This window comes from Dermacentor silvarum, chromosome 4 (genome assembly GCF_013339745.2).
Source record: "Dermacentor silvarum isolate Dsil-2018 chromosome 4, BIME_Dsil_1.4, whole genome shotgun sequence".
NCBI lineage: Eukaryota > Metazoa > Arthropoda > Arachnida > Ixodida > Ixodidae > Dermacentor > Dermacentor silvarum.
The window spans coordinates 225,487,733-225,506,076 of NC_051157.2; the positions used below are offsets into that span (position 1 = coordinate 225,487,733).

General features: G+C 46.6%; 2 protein-coding genes across 2 annotated transcripts in view; both read left to right on the forward strand.

Annotated features, from left to right (window-relative positions):
- The window catches only part of LOC119451010 (prothoracicostatic peptides), a 367,379-nt gene that overhangs the window by 62,403 nt on the left and 286,632 nt on the right, over positions 1 to 18,344 (forward strand). The window lies entirely within an intron of this gene.
- Positions 1,225 to 2,071, forward strand: LOC125945144 (uncharacterized protein K02A2.6-like). Its single transcript, XM_049666719.1, has 2 exons — positions 1,225 to 1,559; positions 1,657 to 2,071. The coding sequence occupies exons 1-2, from the start codon at positions 1,225 to 1,227 to the stop codon at positions 2,069 to 2,071; spliced, it is 750 nt and encodes a 249-aa protein (XP_049522676.1).

Genomic DNA, 18,344 nt, shown 5'->3' on the forward strand with positions numbered 1-18,344 from the left:
AAATTCTACCAACAGGAACTTACCTTTTTCGGGCATGTGTTCTCAAGCAAAAGTGTACAACCAGACCCCACTAAGGTGTCTGCAGTAATCGATGCCTCACCACCCACCAGTGCCTGTGAAGTGAAATCTCTCCTTGGTCTTGTTAACTACTGTGGTCGGTTCATACCGAATCTGGCCCACTTCACCCAAACACTCAGGAAACTCACAGCCAAAGGAGAGGACTGGTGTTGGACAGACATACAGCAAGATGCCCTGGATTAACTGAAGAGAAAGCTTTCCGAGGCCACAGCTCTAGCCTACTTCGACCCAGGAAAGGACATCGCACTCATTGTAGATGCTGCTCCTCATGGCCTAGGTGCCATTCTCACGCAGACATCCGGAAGTGTAACCAGGGTGGTAGCATATGGGAGTCGTGCCCTTTCTCCTGTGGAGGCACGCTACTCTCAAATTGAAAGGGAAATGCTGGCTGTAGTGTGGGGAATTGAGCACTTTCACATCTACCTGTATGGGGCAGCATTGCACCTACTAACGGACCACAAGCCATTGGTCAGTATTCTCAGCAACCCCCGCTCCCTGCCTTCAGCACGGCTAGAGCGTTTGGCACTTCGAATTCAACAATACACCTTTGAAGTGCAACACACTAGTGGTCCAAGCAACCCATCTGACTACTTGTCCCGCCACCCAGTATACTGCACGGAACCATTTCGGCGCATGGAGTCTGTCGCTGAACAGTATGCGAACTTCATCGTGTCTCACAGCCTACCTCGTGCCATGACCATAAAGGAGGTAACCGAAGCGACGTTAGCTGACCCGGTGATCAACTCGCTCAAGCAAGCCCTAAAGTAACCCCTGAAAGGAAAACATTGGACGAGCACAACTCTACAGCCTTTCTCTCACGTGGCGACAGAACTGTGAGTCTCCAAAGAAGGCCTTGTGTTAAGAGGCACGCGGATTGTACTGCCAGCACAACTTCACACAAAGGCGGTGCACTTTGCACATCGAGGCCACCAAGGCATTGTCAAGACAAAACAGCTGTTGCGTGAGAAGGTGTGGTTCCCAGGGATAGACTCTCTATTGGACCAGACAGTTAAGAGCTGCCTGGCATGCCAAACTAACACACCGGTACACCATCGAGACCCTTTGTCAATTCAGGAGCTTCCTCAAGGCCCGTGGACAGAACTGTCGTTAGATTTTGCAGGCCCTTTCCCTGATGCCAAGTATGCCATGGTAGTTGTGGATGATTTCTCCAAGTACCTAGTCGTTATCATCTTACACACTCTTGCAGCACCTACAGTCATCAAGCAACTGCTTACTATGTTCGCTCAGTTCGGCTGTCCGGAAATTGTAAAGTCAGACAATGGCCCACCCTTTCAGAGTGAGGGTTTTGCAGAGTTCGCTAGCGAGCTAGGATTCAAGCATCACCGCATCACTCCACGGTGGCCAGAGGCTAACGGGGAAGCCGAACGATTCATTCGCACCCTCAAGAAGTCAATACTCACAAGTCGTGTCAGCCACTTGGATTGGACCATTGAGCTTCAGTCGTTCCTCCTAACTTACAGGTCCACACCCCATGGTTCCACAGGAAAGTCTCCGTTTGAACTTCTATTTGGAAGACCCATGAGGAATCTTCTACCGGCACTTGCTGCTGATACTCAGAACTCAGCTTACTCTCAGGCGAGAGTCACCAGTCACCAGTCACAACCAGCTGCATGTTGGACAACAAGTCCTCTGCAAACAAGACAGGTCAAACAAGTTCTCGTCTTACTATGACCCCCACCCATACACAATCACCAAAGTCACTGGCTCCATAATCACAGCATCCATAGATGGAGTGTCGATTTGTCGCAACTCTAGCTTCTTCAAAGATGTGAGCACAGTTCAAATGGAACGACACCAGGACCAGCTCGACATGCCAGATCTGGACGATGCAGCTGTGCCAAGTAACAGTGACCTTCCAAGCCACAGCACAGCTACTCCTCGTGAAGCTCCACCAGCAACTACCAAGACCGCCTCACGGCGGTACCCTCAAAGAACAAGGCAACGACCTGAGCGCCTGAAAGCCTATGTGTGAACAAAAGTGCATTTTTCTTTTTCTACTATGTGTTTGAACAAAACTGAATTTTCCTTCCCTGGGGGATGATGTAGTGTCCATGCATAGCACCTTTTGTAATGTAGGAAGGCAACCCTGGTAGAGAGCAGGCGAGCTTCCAAGATGGCTGCGATGTAGCACAAATAAACCCTTGTGCGTTCCCGACACAATCGTTCGTAATCAGTCGTATTCCTCTCGAAAGAGGAATGGCAACGCAGTTGACACCATCATGGGCAGATCGGGCCACTGCATCCGCTCGATCATTGCCATGTACGCCACTGTGACTAGGCAACCACTGATATATTATATCGTGCCCTTCATCTACTATGCGATAGTGTACTTGTCTGATCTCTGCGACGAGTTGCTCTTGTGATCCATGGTGCAGTACTGGATGGCTGCCTTGGAGTCACAGAAGATTGACCATGGATGGGGTGCTGCCCGCAAGAACATTGCAGAATCACAAGTGTTTGCCTTTGTACTAACCTGCAGTAGTCCAGGGGTAGGTAGATGTAATAATTGAGAGGCGGGTAGAGCGAAGGCAGAACCACTGATGCCCTTACAAATGGAGCGAATAATAATAGTCTTGCCGCTCTTCGCAAGTGCACGAGGGGAGCGTGGGCGAGAAGTAATTAAAAGAGTCAGGACATGGCGGCGGTTGCGGGTCAAACTGGGTGAATTTATGTTCAAGATACGATACGGTGCGTTCTTGCTATTCCTGAAAAATACACTGTGCAAATTTGTCAAGCGGACAGCTGGCGGAGGGCGTGCAGACGCAAAGCCGCATCAAAGCATTAAAGCCGCATATACAGTATATGGAAGTGGCCGCCCATCGTGTCGACATTTCTGCACCCACCGCAGAGCAGGTCTCAGGTGTGACCAAGGCGAAAATGCTCGTGTGGACTTGCATGTATGTGTCAGAGTGACTAATGCGTGCCTCACAACCATATTGCGGGTTTTGCCCCGTAAGTTTAGTAAATACTTCTGCCACGATGCCATATGACGTGTAAGGCAATGATCTTCTCGTATAGCTGCGCCCAACAACGCCTCAAGCAAGCAAGTGCCTTATATATACTGCATAGACAAGTAGTGCACGCAAGGTACCGTTTAGCATCAACTCTCGCATTGCACTGTGCCGTCACCGTAAACATCACCGACAATTATTGTCAATGGACGCAAACAGCACAGAAAGGTTCCGCATATTTCTTTTTTCCTCCGTGTTCAAGCCATAGGTTAGTTGTGACATAAGTTAGTCCCTGTGCGTGAATAACGTCGTTTCAATGCCGCTTGCAACACGACGCCACTGCGGTGTCGTCCCTGATACTGCCTGCCTGAATTTCTTTCGTTAGCAAAACGGGGCGCAAAATTCAAATGATTCCGCACTACGTGAAACTTCTATTCGAAAACATATATATATATTTTTAGCTGTGAAAAAGCGAAATGAACTAATAGGAATGAAATTATGCTGTAACACGTAGTAATCTATTACGCCGTAACAGGTGTCGCATCGTTTTTTGCATTTCGCCACTTTTTCATTGCAGCCAAGCTATGTGTATTCAGACTGTGCGCAGTGACATGGAAAATAAAGTTCGCAGGAATATGGCAAAATGCAGAATCTATGTTGTCTTAGATGACGTCATCGGGTGAACGGAGACACGCTCAGGCACAGCTCCAACAGTGCGCGCTTCAGCAAAAAGACTAAAGATACAAGAAGAGAACGACGACAGTAAAGCTTAAAGAGATCGTTTTTTTTTTTTTTGCAAATTCAAGTGGGCGCCTTTTGGCAGTTGTGCACTGGAAGAAAGCACGGCGCCGATCTATAAGAGGTCGTGCAAATACCGGAACAGGTCGATTGCAAACGTCGTAAAGAAGACACGAACGACAACGGAGTGTGGCGCTTTTGAGACCCGGCGTGATGGAGAATTGAATAGGCACAAGCGGCGCGCACTATTTGTTCCCCGTTCGTTTTTAGGATTCCTGAAGTGAGAGGCAAAGAAAACGGCGACGACAAAAAGAAAGACGTGTCGTATATTGAGAGACGCGAACACTTCGGAACCGACCACCATCTCACTCGCCTTTATTGCTATCAGTTTTTGCTATTAGCTACATTGATTTTGTAGCTGCTTCGACGCATCTGGTTCAACACTTGGAAGACATCAAAATGAGCGCTAAGCAGAGACGCTCATTCTACGCCAATTTTACAACCAAAAGAGTTCAAGCCCAGCAAGACTACAAAATCCAGCCATTATTCGCAACAACTGCCACGCATCTCTGCGCTGTCCGCTCTGTTTCGCTATATTATTAACCAACTCGTCCAGCCATTGGTAACTCAACAGTTGGGTTGCCTTCTTGTCAAGCATGTACACAAACGTACGCAAACACACGCTTGCGACATTCGGAAAGCGATGTACAACACTTTTCGGTCATTTACTTATTCATTTAATAAGTGTATAGCAGTCTAATAATTTGGAATAACAATAGATGACTCGCCTTTCGGGCGAAACTGCGACTTTTTTAACTGCTCTATGTAGGGGATCCACCGACATTTTGACGTTTATGATGTCATAGTAATTTAAAGTAATTTCCACGATTTAACCAGTCATTATGATGCACGGCTTTACAGGGGGGAAACTGTAGCTACACACAATTGCGCCTGGCTACAATTCGTAAATTGCACGATGTGCCATAAAGTATGTAATTAAAAAGGTAATTAAGAGATTTTCGCTCATTAGTTTTTTTATTGGGATAAAGACTTGCCGTTAAGGCATAATTCTTGAAGTGTATATGTGTATTATATGTGTGCTGTGAGGCCTGTGTTGGGTATGAATTGAAGCAATGTTTTGTGGAATCTGTTATCATGTATCCAGCGGTCATAGCTGGTTGTCACACTGTAGCGGAGGCCGGCTTGCAGTAGGAGACGCGAGCGTTCCGATTGTAAACCAGTACATGTCCATATTAGGTGGTATGCATCTGCTTCCATCACAGGGAAGGAGCAGTATGGACACGTAGCACCCAGTGGTAAATGCGACCAGTTCCACCTTGAGATCACAGCCGGTGTAAGGGCCACCCCAGCCCGAAGCCTCCTAAGCACAACTTCCTCCGCCCTAGTAAGGTGAAGGGGGAGGGAGCAGACACACGGGGGGATAAGAGCGCGTGTGTCCTGCCGGAGAAAATTTTTACGGGCTCGGAGCGAGTTAAGGGTTTGAGGTGGGAGGGGAATAGACGGAAGATCTGGATTAGGAGGGCAGTGTGCCTGCTGGTCTGCAGCAATGTTGTGAGGGTTCGCTGCATGGCCTTGAATCCAGTGTACCTTGACGCACGTAGCTGTTTTTCTATTCATAGTGTGTATTGTCTCGCATATTTCCATCGCCTTGTTAACCTTCTTCAGTTCCTGAATAGCCGCTAAAGAATCAGTGAAGATATCTAGTTGTTTGATGGTAGGCAGCTTAGATGTCGCATCTTGCACAGCGTCGTGGACGGCTTGAAGTTCCATTACTAGAGCGCAGGCTTCCGTAGATAAATAGCGCTGGTGGCCGCTGATCAAATTATGCGTTGTACTGAGGAATGATGTTCTCCCGCCGTCTGGGAGAATAGCAGCATCCGTATAAACTTTGCAGGTGTTAGCGAATGATGCATCGATGATATTGTGGTCGCCAGTAATACCTGTTGTATCGCTGCGTCGTAACTTCGTTGGCTTATTAGTTGTGATGCTGGTGAATTCCCAGGGAGGCATTGGATAGGGCTGATTGTCAATCCGAGAACCGCGTTGAAAATGAGCATGCAACGCAGCGACAGCCGGAACAAGTTGCTTTTTATTTCTCGTGCTTTTTCACGTTGCAAAATTAGCTCTGCAATTGTGTTGAGCTGGGAATGTTCCTGTAAGGTTGGTATCGGAGTGATGCGTGGTAGTGCAGTGATTCTGCGCATAGCATCGCGATTTATCGTCTCTAACTGTGCCAACTGTGCCAAAGTTAGCCGTTGAAGTTGTGCCTGATATAAAATTCGTGGCTGCAAGACTGCACGTACCAGCCGTCGAGCTACGTCAGTACGAGCTCCAGCTCCTTTTGCTGCAATGTGACGAATAAGGTGAAGTGTTTTTGTCGAAGTCTGTCTGATTTTACGGAGCCAGTGTGCACTACCGCCGGAGTGGTGAATATCGAGACCCAGTATGCGGACCTCAGAAGCCTCAGGGATTGTCAGTGCGCCTAGTCTAAATGTTCATTAGTTGATCATGTTTCGATTTCTGCCACTGGTAATGTCCGCCTCTCCGAAATAATCGAGCGCAAGGACAAGAATTATGCCGCATGTGATTTTAAAAATTCTGGAAAACGTGGAGGTTGAGAAACAAGCTCGAGAACAAGCTGAGGACGGCACAGAGAGCGATTGAACAAAATATGTTAGCCGTAATCTTAATAGACACGAGGAGAGCGGTGTGGATCAGAGAGTAAACGGGGATAGTCGATATGATAGTAGACATTAAGAGGAGGAAATAATTGAGCTCAGCAGGCCATGCGTAAAGTGGGGAACCATTAGAGTGGGTTCCAAGGGAAGGGAAGCGCAGTCGAGGACGGCATAGAGTTAGCTGGGGTGAAGAAAAATTGTCGCAGTTTCACCCGAAAGGCGAAGCATCAATTGCGATAGCAAATTAGTAGAGAGCTATACGGAGTCCATGGTCCCTGTGGTACATATGTATGTATGTATGTATGTATCTATATATATATATATATATATATATATATATATATATATAGTATTTGTACGCCACGCTCCGTGTTCCGGAAGCCGGCTTCCGGTTTCGTTTCCGGTTCCGCTTCCGGTTCCGGAAGCCGGAACCGGAAGCCGGCTTCCAACGTTTTGCCCGAATGATCCCCCGGCTGGTGCTTCACCCACTCATCATCATTCACTTCGTGGATATGCGGTGTTTTTTTATTATTTAATTAATTGTTTGCTATTACTCCGACGCGCGCGCGTGTCCAAAGCGCATTAGGCAGACCAAGTACCAATTTTACCTGCCGAGGATGCGAGCGCCATCTTGCTGTTGCTTCAGCCTCTTATATTTTTCGTGCAAGCTGATTGGACTTCCGGTTTCCCGGCCGCTGGCAAAATTAAGGCAGCGTTTTCGGCTCTTGTTTGCACCTTCCTCGATTAAGGAACTGTGAGCATAATAATACTTGATAAGTATGGACAGCTTCATTCCATGCCTACATAAGCAGGTATGGGGTCCAGGGGACGGCTGTTTTTTTTCTTAAGCTTGATCGCAACGGACTCTTGTGAACCGACGGACTCAGAGGTTGTGCGTGTCAGCTTGCTTGCCAGCTTGAGCGGAAGCTTCGCCTCAACAGATATCTCAAGTGGCCTGGGTACGGAGAAATCATGTTATTCAACGCCTACTGCACAGAACTCGATGAGGTTTATTTCATTTCAAAAGAAATATTAAAATCTGTCCACAGTGGAAGCAGATTTTATTAAGGCTAAGAATTTCTTTACAATGATATAAACGCCCGATTGAGACCGCCGTCGTCGCGACCATCGTCATGCTGTCCGCTGACCACGTATGGCTGCAAAAAAAAAAAAAAAAAACAGAAACAAAAAACATTCGACAGAGACACTTGAGACTGCTTACATGTGGGATGCGAGTCCCTTTGACGAAACGTTTTCTTTTCTGCGTGCTCCTTATCCGCGCAAGCTCTCGCCTGCGTTCTAACTGCGCCTCGGTAACGCCAAATGAAAACGCGCTAAGCGTCTCAACACGCTTGTTTGCCCGCGAGTTCATAACTTGAAGTACCGCTCAGCGGCGTTCAAGTGGACGTTAATGCGTTTTATTTTAAGGACTCCTTTTATACACTAATGACGCGGCGCCCAGTGGCTGCGCCGTCACGTGTCCCACGACGCGCGCACTAGGCCTCACGTTTAGTCTGCCAGATGACTGCGGCGTGACGTGCGCAGTGACGCACACCTCTAGGCAACCAGAAACGTGGAATTGGGGAAGCGTGCACTCCGGAGGCCCGGGTTCGACCCAGACTGAAATTTACCTAATTTCCTTTTCAAAGGCATTAATTTACTTTGTTTACGGGAACCTCCCTGAGAAATTTGACGTCAATCCGAATATTTTTTGACGTCTTTTGGTACCATCATTTGGACACGCCGCCGACTATACAACGCCGGATTTTCGCGTAATGGGGCTTTCGCATTCAAACGACGAAGCCTTGCTGGCCTTGTGCGCACGCAGGGCACTTTGGGCACACCTGCTGGGCAGCTGACTGGCCACTGATCTCGCGCACCCGTCGAGGTCATCACGTGGTCAGGAGCGTGTTGCATGCGGCGTCGCGTAAACGCGGATGCAGTTGTAACACCGTCCGAGGGGTTCGAGCACAACCTTGCTATCGCTGTCAGGGTTAAACCGTTCGCGCGAAACTGACACATTTTAAAACAAACACGTTAAAAATCGGTAAAAAAAACAAGAAGCGTCAAGTTGAGATAACCCGGCAGTCGGGATACCGAACATATCGAAAGCGCACAAGATTGATGTGGTATACGTCACTCTGAAATATGTCATTACACTGTGGGTGAGACTTTTGAAAAACACGTATAAATGTTGTTATAATCTCAAAGTACCTGAATATTCATACACCATATTTGTCAGCTTGGGAAATATACTGTAGCAGGTGAGAAGTGCCATATTTATTCCTAGTGCAGAGTTGTGGATTCGGAAATTTGGAATTTCACTTTGCTGCCTCGCCGATATTCTGCAATTTTCGTGAGTAGTATGATGTCCTAAATCACAATAGTGCTTCTACAGTCGGTGGAATTTAGCTTTCTCACTTAGATGTAGCCAAGTTTACTCGAATAGGTTCGGCGGTTTTCTAGTAGTTTTACATCTATTTCAATTGAGAAATTATAGTTGGCTTCCTCTTAACACGCATGTCTATGCAAGAAGTGTGAGTTGCTAGGCTACTTGGTGCATGTCTTCAAGTGAAAAATTAAAGTTCATTTGCAGGCCCAGCAAAACTTGTGCACACATGTTAGTTGAAGGATTGTGTTCTTAGTTACAGCGGATGCAATTCATCACATTTTCAGAGACTTGAAAAGGTTTTACTTCTAAAGCCAATAACTATACTAGAGCCTACATTTGGTCGCAAAATTGTCGGCTTGCCCCAAGCACGTCCTGCTGCTCCCATCATCACTCTTGTCGTGGCTGAATGAAAAAACGACCGAGTGCCGACAGTTCGTTGCGCGTTGATCTCGCGTCGCTCAGAAGAAGCGCTGTGTTGCTGAACCCCATGAAGCAACCACTCAATACGTCTATCAATTGATGAAGAATCAAAAAATCACAATGCTTATCAAGATGATGAGGAATGTGTTATAAGACATTTCAGTGAACTTGCCAGACGTATTTTGATTTCCGGCAAGCTCGTGACCGAGGCGGAGAGGCACTTCTTTACATCAACGTCATTGTTGAACAACATTGTAGTATTTCCCATCGCTGTGTGATGCTCTGCACGATATTTAGATCGTGAGCTGTTCTTAGAAGTCTCAGTATCACGTGTACAAACGTCGTGGCACCTGCAAGCTAAATGTATTGAGAAAACACGATGGGAAATTCACTTGAACACTACGCTGGTGTTGCCATGTAAGAGCAACTTTTCGGCGCCCGCCTAAGCGGGCTGGAAAATTATCGCGCTGCACTTACGCCTTTGGCTGTGAACCATAAATACAAAGAAAGTAACACCACCAACATAGCTGTCTATTTTAAGCACTAATACCTCTGCAAATGCAAAAATGTACCCATTCGTGACATTTGACGAAAACTCCTGCGTTGAGAGTGTAGGCCCGATGGTTGCACAAAAATCGCTGCTATGTCAAGCACGAGCGCCGAGTAACTAACTCCACGGCACTGTTTTCTCCTCGTCAGCTATTGCTACGTGAGATCCACGAGAGAGGCTACACACATTTGGCACAGCCCCCGCATGCTTGGCTTCTGAGAGCGGCCCTCTCATCGGCGTCTGTAGTACGCCCAAGTCAACCCTGACGCACGCCATGTATACGACCGGCACCGCGTTATCCGCCGGGATTGCTGCGGAAATGGGACTTCGGTGGGCTGCCCTCCTGATTGGTGGCCCCCCTTCGCACGCACACGGGCAATTAGCCCCGTGGTGCGGCAACGGTCTCTTTTTCTTTCTTTTTGTTCCTTTTTTTTAAGTTTCGAGTAGAGTTTGATTCCCTGGAGAGGGTGGGGCTTTCCAAGTTCGCTTTGACCTAGCGCATCTTTAAAAGCGCTTCATTGAATATGGAAGCAGTCTTATGAGCGTCCGTCTTGTTTTGAATGCGAAGAATTTCTTGGCCAACATTTGCTACTTTGACAGTATCTATCTATCTATCTATCTATCTATCTATCTATCTATCTATCTATCTATCTATCTATCTATCTATCTATCTAGCCGCCTACGACTTTGTGCTCTCATGGTCGTTTCGTTAACTTGGTATGTACCAAAATTGGCATACTATGACAGGAGCATGAGCATTACAGGAGTATGAGTCATTACAGGAGTAATGAAACAGCTGCCTACGTCTTGGTGCTCTCATGGTCGTTTCGTTAACTTGGTAAGTACCAAAATTGGTATAGTATAACATAACTAACATAATGATAGGTCATGACATAAATGTCATGACATGCTTGTCATGGGTCATGACAGTGACCCAGCGAAAAATATTAACACTCAAAAATCACTGAAATGGGTTCTGACGTGTGCATAAGTGAAGGAAACACTAAATTATGATGGTAGAAATCATAGTCATGAGCGTGATTCGCAAAATTACAATGACTCCGCGAAAAAAGATTACCACTCAAATACCACTGGAATGGGTTCGGACGTGGACACTAAGTGAAAAAAACACTAAAGGATGCTGGTAGAAGTCATATAATAGTCATGAGCATAACTAAGCTAGGCTTTTGCCCTGAGGTCTCTTAGGTGTAGCTAAAGCGACTCCTGAGGACATATGACATGAATGTCATGACATGCGTGTCGTGTAGGTCATGAAAGAGCCGCCTACGTCTTGGTGCTCTCATGGTCGTTTTGTTAACATGGCAGACTCCCCGCACACTGCTTCGCATAACATCGATTCCCACAGGGCGTGGGATCTGCCTTTTTTTTCCTTTCTTTTGCACCTTGCGTTTAGTTTCCTGCTTTAACCGCTGTGCCCGCAATGCTGAAGGGTTGCGGGAGGTATCAGTATGGCAGTTTGAAAAATAAACTTCGATGACGCTTAAGCTTAGCCTTTAAGAGTGGAACGCGATAGCTTTCAAAGATCCCTGACTGCTTCTCACGCTTCCCGGCAACCGCAGCTTATGTAACCGTAATAGAAGAAGAAGAAGTAGTTTATTGATTTGAAAATGTAGACAGGTCGGCCGGAATACGGAGTATCTGGCCTGCTACTCTAAGTAAGGGAAGGGAAAGAGGGGAAGAAAGAGGGTCACAATGGGGGATGATAATGGGAGGAACTAGGTGAAAGGACACGATTCATAAATGATTATCACAAGCGTGAGTCCAGGCCCGTGTCGCCTAAGAAACGTGAAAAAACACGCATTGCCTCAATTGTCTGCCAACTCTGTGGCCCTGCGCCTAGCAAGAGGTCCTCCGACATTGGTCTATTATATAAATGCCTCAAAGTGGCTGCCAGTGTGAGTCTTTCGGGCGCATACTCAGGGCAAACCACGAGCACATGGTCTATCGTCTCTATAACACCACACACTGAACATTCCGGAGATTCTGTCCGTCCAATGATGTGCAAATATTTGCACGTGAAAGCGACGCCTAATCGCAGTCTGTGTATCAGGCACGTATGATGGCGTGGAATTCCACGCAGAACAGGAAATTGCATATCGGGATCCAGCCCTTTAAGGCGAACGTGACGAGCGTCTGGCTGGGCCCAGTATGTTTTTGTCGCACTCCTCATTAATTTCGACAGGAGGCATGGGATGTCCGGTCTAGAGAACGGCACTACAGTTCGCAGGCCATTGCTGAGGGCGCGCTTTGCTTCAGCATCGGCCATCTCATTACCATTGCGCCCACAGTGTCCTGGGATTCATTGGAACACTATGCGGTGGTGTTTTTCTTGAGCGCATGAAAGTAGCTCGGTGATCTGCAGTGCCAGAGCCTGATATGCGGTGTGGCGGAGGAAGCATCTAAAAATTTTCAGCGCGGGTTTTGAGTACGTGAATATGCACCACTCTTGAGGTCTTTCCCCGCAGATGTGGCGAATCGCTTCCCGTATGGCCACAAGCTCTGCAGCGGTTGATGTTGAATTATGATCTAGAATGAAACCTCGAGTCATCTGCTGGGCTGGTCGATGCCTTAGGTGACACGGACCCGTCTGTGTAAACATGAACATAGGTCTGGTATTCTGACCACATGTATGCCAAAGCAAGTTGTTGTAGTCCACTAACTGGAACCAATGATTTCTTTAGTATGCCGGGGACGTTAACGCATACCGAAGGTTGAATCATCACCCACGGTGGTTTGACGGGGTGATATGGAAGGGCATAGCCTGATGTTATATGGGGTAGATGGCTGCGGAGTGTACTTGTGAAACTGCTGTCCGGCCGCTCTTGTAGAACCGACGTCAATGGATGGCAATGGTGTCGTGTAAGTAAGCGCAGATATACTCGAAGTGGTTCGTGGGACAGGTATACCGATAATGGGCATACGCGGGCTTCCTCAATTGTGCCTTTGTTGGAGGCACGCCGTGGCAAGCCGAGGCATATTTTGAGTGCCTGCGCTTGAACGCTCTCTAATGTCCGTAAGCAGGAAACACTCAAGTTTGAGAGTATCGGGAGGCTGTATCGAATGTAGCCTACAAATAGAGACTGATAAAGTCGTAGTAAGGAGCCTTCCGTGGGGCCCCATTTCGTGCCTGCTACGAAGCGAAGAACAGTAATGTTACGAAGTAATGTTTACCGGCAAACGCTGGCGGTGAACGCTATGGAAGAAGGAAAGCTTTCTGGTAGAAACACGGCCGTGGGCCGATCCCAGAGGTTGTGCACAGCCACGCCAAAAAATATTACATCATTATCAGGTTTTCGTTATTGGTTCGCATATTTAATATTTCAGTCTGAGAAGATTTAGCATAAAAGGAATGCGCTGTCGGTGTTTTGTTTCTTGACATTTGTTTGTGGACTGCCCTTGTCAATATTCTGAGGAATAACTTTGTCAAGAATGTAGGACAAGGTATGATAAACTTTAATGATAGAATGATGTGGCAATATATCCCTCATATATCGCATATCAGATAGCAAGGCGTGGCAAACAGTACATATACATTAGTATTATTTTCTCTAACAGACAACGCCGCCGCAGCCGACACCGAATTTTCCGCGACACGGGGCCCTTAACGGTATCGCGTTAAAAATGCACATAGAATCCATCTTTCACGACGCAACTGCAGTCGATTACAATTCTAAAAGAAATCCCGGATATATTGTCTCGTTTTTCAATAACGATTGCCGTGACATAAATCCCGAAGGGGTCTTCGCCTAACCCAATAAAGCTCAAACACAACTCTACAGAAAGGAAAATTAGAATTGTTGACCTTTATTTTCGGATATGAAGAGTCCACTCGTCATAAAAATACAAACCAAGAAAACAGTGAAATATTGTTTGAGCAATAAATTTGGCATTTTCGTCAAATAGGCGAAGCATGATATTGACTCCTCCGACGCGACAGGTTGGAGCGATGCAGCACGCAAGGCAACTCCAGCTAGTTTCGTGAAACACGTCGTCTTGTGCTACCTGGAACAAAAATGGTGTGTGTCATATGCTACCCGGCTTTTCCACTCTTTACAAGCCTGTCATGTCATTGCCAGTGAATCTTTGAGAGCGATAGGACAGTCGTGATTTTGTTCATAACGAAACAGATCGCGGCCTTGACATTATCGGGAAACCTGTCGTGACAGATTGACGGAGCAACGTGCAAAGCTACATGCTATTATGGTAGCTAGAAGGGGGCAGAGTGACGGGCGGGAGCCGGCGGAGCGCACAGAGGAGCGATGAATGTTGCAGATGGCGCTACTTGCAGCTGGGGTTCAGCATGATGGAGGCAAAGCGTAGCGCATCAGAAACACTACGTCTTTTGCCTCCAGCATGTTATACCAACAAGGCCAACGTGCAACGTTGGTGTGCAGCTTTCGCGGCTATTGAAGGGGGCGGCGCACAGCAGCTTGGACGCGCGTCGCGTTTGACTTTTATTGCGATAGGAATGATGTGGACACTCCAAGCGGATTTCTGCCGTCGCCGTGAGGTTCCGTTTAAAGTCCAAGGGCGATAAAATCGTCGCCGAGCGCCGTATACTGTATGTGCGAGTGAAAGCGCGCGTCCCTCGCGCGCTTTCACGGAGAGTGAGCGCACGGCGGAAAGCACACGCGACGTCTTCTGTCGGCCGAACGGCCGTGGAGGGATGGGAGAGAGGGGGGCGGCATTGTGATGCGTCACGAACTGCGTATCTTGCGACCCAGCGCAAGAGGAACTGGTGACTTAATCTCGCACGCGAAAGGAGGAAAGTGGGAAGGCAGCGCGGGACAGAGGGGGTGTGGCTTCTACCCTGCCAGCAACTGCGTACTTCTACTTTGCGCGGCCGCGGGCGGTCGCGCGCACCGTATCTTTAAAGCGATCTGTACATGGCTCCTACCTTTTTATGCGCTGTGCTTTCGCCTCTCAGTTTCCGTTGAAGCGATAGACCGCACGAGCCTACGCTGGCTGCTGCCGTCACGCTTGCTCACGCCAGCGTTTTGACAGCGGTTGTCTGCAGTCATCAAGTGTGATCTATTCATGTTTGCTTCTGCACGCTGACACCATGATTGTTAATTCAGTTTTTTTTATATTTACAAATACTGCTGTCTCAGATCTGAGACATAGCAGGAGTGGGTTAGTACAGCAAGACAACATACAATCAACATGTCACATGTAAACAAACTTCGTATACAAAACGCTCAGGTGGCAATTCTCCTAGATGAGTATGTCGGTTATTCCACAATTCAATGGTAAATGGCAATAAAGAAAATTTGAAGCTATTTAAGTCAGCTCGAAAGGAAACAATATTCAAAGGATTGGGTCTTCGTGTTACACGCGCCAAGGAGCTAACAAATGTCACAGGTACGTCGACAATGACAGAAGCATATACAATGTTGTGCAACATTATAATCCTTTCACACGTGCACCTATGTGCCGAGGTCTCAAGCGATAGCAGGCCAGCATGCAGAGAAGGGGAGAAATTGCGATCGTACCGATTACAAATAAATCTGACAGCTTTCTTCTACACAGCCTCAAGCTTTGATATATCAGATACGCAGTGAGGTGACCAGACAGCAGATGCATGCTCTAGAGCAGGCCTCACGAGAGATTTGCAAGCTGCTAGTTTCCATTCCTTGGTTGCTGTTTTTAATGCTCTTTTTAAATATCCAAGTCGCTTTAGTGCCCTGGAACAAATGAAGTCCACGTGTTTGTGCCATTTAAGTTGGAAGAAAAAGTTACTCCAAACTATTTGAACTCGGTGACATAAGTCAAAATCTTCTCATCATTACTGTACGCGAATTTCATAGGTTCCTTTGTGTTCGAAGAGTTCATAGATACCGTTCTATCGAAGTTAATTTCCATTTGCCAGGTCTTGCTCCAATCGCAGAAGGTATTGATCGTGTTATTCGGCATTTCCTGGGCATTGACACTGTTAATGTTATAGTACAAGACACCGTCGTCGGAATACAAACGGAGCTTAACAGCAGTGTTAACAACAACGCTTTCGACATCATTAATGTATACAATTAATAAAAGTGGTCCTAATACGGAGCCCTGTGGGACGCCAGAAGAAATACCGACTGAAGATAAGTCCTCCTGATTAAATGAGACAAACTGGGACCACAGATGCAAGTAGTCTCTTATCCAGCCAAGCAAGTGATTACCGTGTATACCTCTGAAATAGTGTCAAGTTTCATAAGTAACTTAGCGTGACATACCTTGTCAAACGCCTTGGAGTAGTCAACAAAAATGGCGTCAATCTGCCCACGATTATTAAATGTAGTGGCAACGTCGTGAGTAAATTCAATTAGTTGCGTAACCGTGGAGAAACCTTATCTAAAACCATGCTGATGATGTGAAAGAATGTTGTTATTTTTGAGGTACTTTATGATATGCTTATAAATTATGTGTTCTAGCAGTTTACAACAAGTAGATAATAACGAGATTGGTCTATAATTGGAAATTGTTTGTCTATTGCCAGATTTGTGTATTGGTTCTGAAGCACTACCACAATGAAAATTAGGGATAATGCCGTTATCTTCAACAAAAACAGATTTAAAATATGTATTGAACGCTTCAGAGATCATGACAGCATTAGTACACGAATGTCCATTAACGACCATAGAATATGAGTTGGAAACAGGCGAAACAGCTGTTTTCCAGAATTTGGATGGGTCATCTTTCAGGAATGTCGTCAGAGTGTTGTTATAATAGTAGTCTCTAGCATTTTTTAAGTGATTGTTCGCATTGAGTTTTCTCGGACATTCTGAGTGCGAGAGCTACGGCGAAAGCGCTTTATCCGGCGAATCAACTGAATAATCTCTCTAGTATACCATGGGTGCTTCGGGTTTCGCTTTACACACTTTTGTGTAGTTAGTAAGCGAGTGTGTCCAAGTTTATACAGCCGATAAAACTACTATCCTTACTTAACTAATTTGCTATTGCAATTGATGCTGTGCCTTGTGGGCGATACCGCGACTTTTTTTAATGTAATGCGTGGTACAAACATCACCAAGTGTTTGTAGGTCAGATATTCATTTTGAAGAAGGGTGACACTTCTTCGGAGAGCAGTGAGTGGATGCTTTATTTGAAAAGCCAACCAAAGAAACAAGGTGGTTGGTGCTAACCTTGCGCCTTCTCAGGAGTAGTGGAGCACGCGAGTGACCGTCACGTGACATGTGAGCAGTAGATATCAACTCATCCGCAGGCGCACACTCGGCGTCGAAGGCGTCGTCTGCTGCATTGTCTTTGCAGGTGGGCGTGCGACGTACCGTGCAGAGTGAAACCGCTAAAGTGTCGCTGCACATCCGGAGCGCGTAAAGTGCGACGGAGCGAAGAGCTAGGCTGAAAGGGATACTGATTTTCTTTCTCGTTTATCTATATACTGTGCTGCGCTCGATAAAAGATATATGGAACAAACAGACAATTGAGACAATTTGTCAATTTCCGTGGCATCCCCCGTGAATTCGTGACATTTCAGGACAACAATGTTCCTCAGACCATCTGCAATCTGTTCCGTATATGTCTGTTTGTGGGGGGCACTAATATCGGAACATTTTTCTAAATCGGGACATGTCCCGAAAATCCCAACTATATAAAAGCTTTCAATATTCCTTTTTTCATGCCAAGTCTTAATGACCCGATCAGTCTGCTATAAGATACCACGCCATAGTAGGCGGCCTCGTTGATGCACTGAGCATGCGCGGCCGTCGCTTGTTTCCCGTATGGCATTCGGTAGTGAGCGCTTGTGTGAAAAGGGAGGGGCGTCCTTTCCTCGGATGCATGTGTGAGTATCTTCTCCTCCGCTTTGAAGAAAGATGCCAAAATGGATTACAAATGTGCCCAGCTACCCGTTCTTGTAAATGTAATATAGTTCGCTGTTTGATATTTATTGTTCTGTGGATGCTTTTCCAGTTGGTTGCTAGATTTTACGCTGAGTATTTGCAATCAGTTCACTCATTTAGGCAGCAATATTGTGGCAAATGGATTTTTAAAAAAGCTTGCGAATTTACACTGTACTAACGAAGTGTTCTTGATATTTTTTGTTGTTTGCAAATCCAAATATGAAAATGAAGTTTGCTGCATCGCACCTATTCATGGGGGCTTTTTCTTCCTCTGTAACTGAACGGTTAGGCGTCTTAATCATGCGTCATCCAGGTGCAGCACATCCTCTGCTCAGCGGGTGAGAATACGTGCTTCGAGGAGGGGTGATTGACTTCCGAAATTCCTTGCCTGTGGTTGCTATAGTACTGGCGCACCTCTGTAGAAACCCGCCAAGGAAGAGTGGTGGATGAGCAAACATGGCGTTCTTATGGAACAGCAGTCACGATGACGATAGCAGGTGAGCGAGGAAGACGTAGAATAGCACGCAGTTCCTTACCTGCAGGTAAACATTGGAAAATTTATGTTGCGGTGATTATATGCGAAACATCTGGTGGTTTTATGCTAGTATATTAACAGCAATAGTTTTTGCT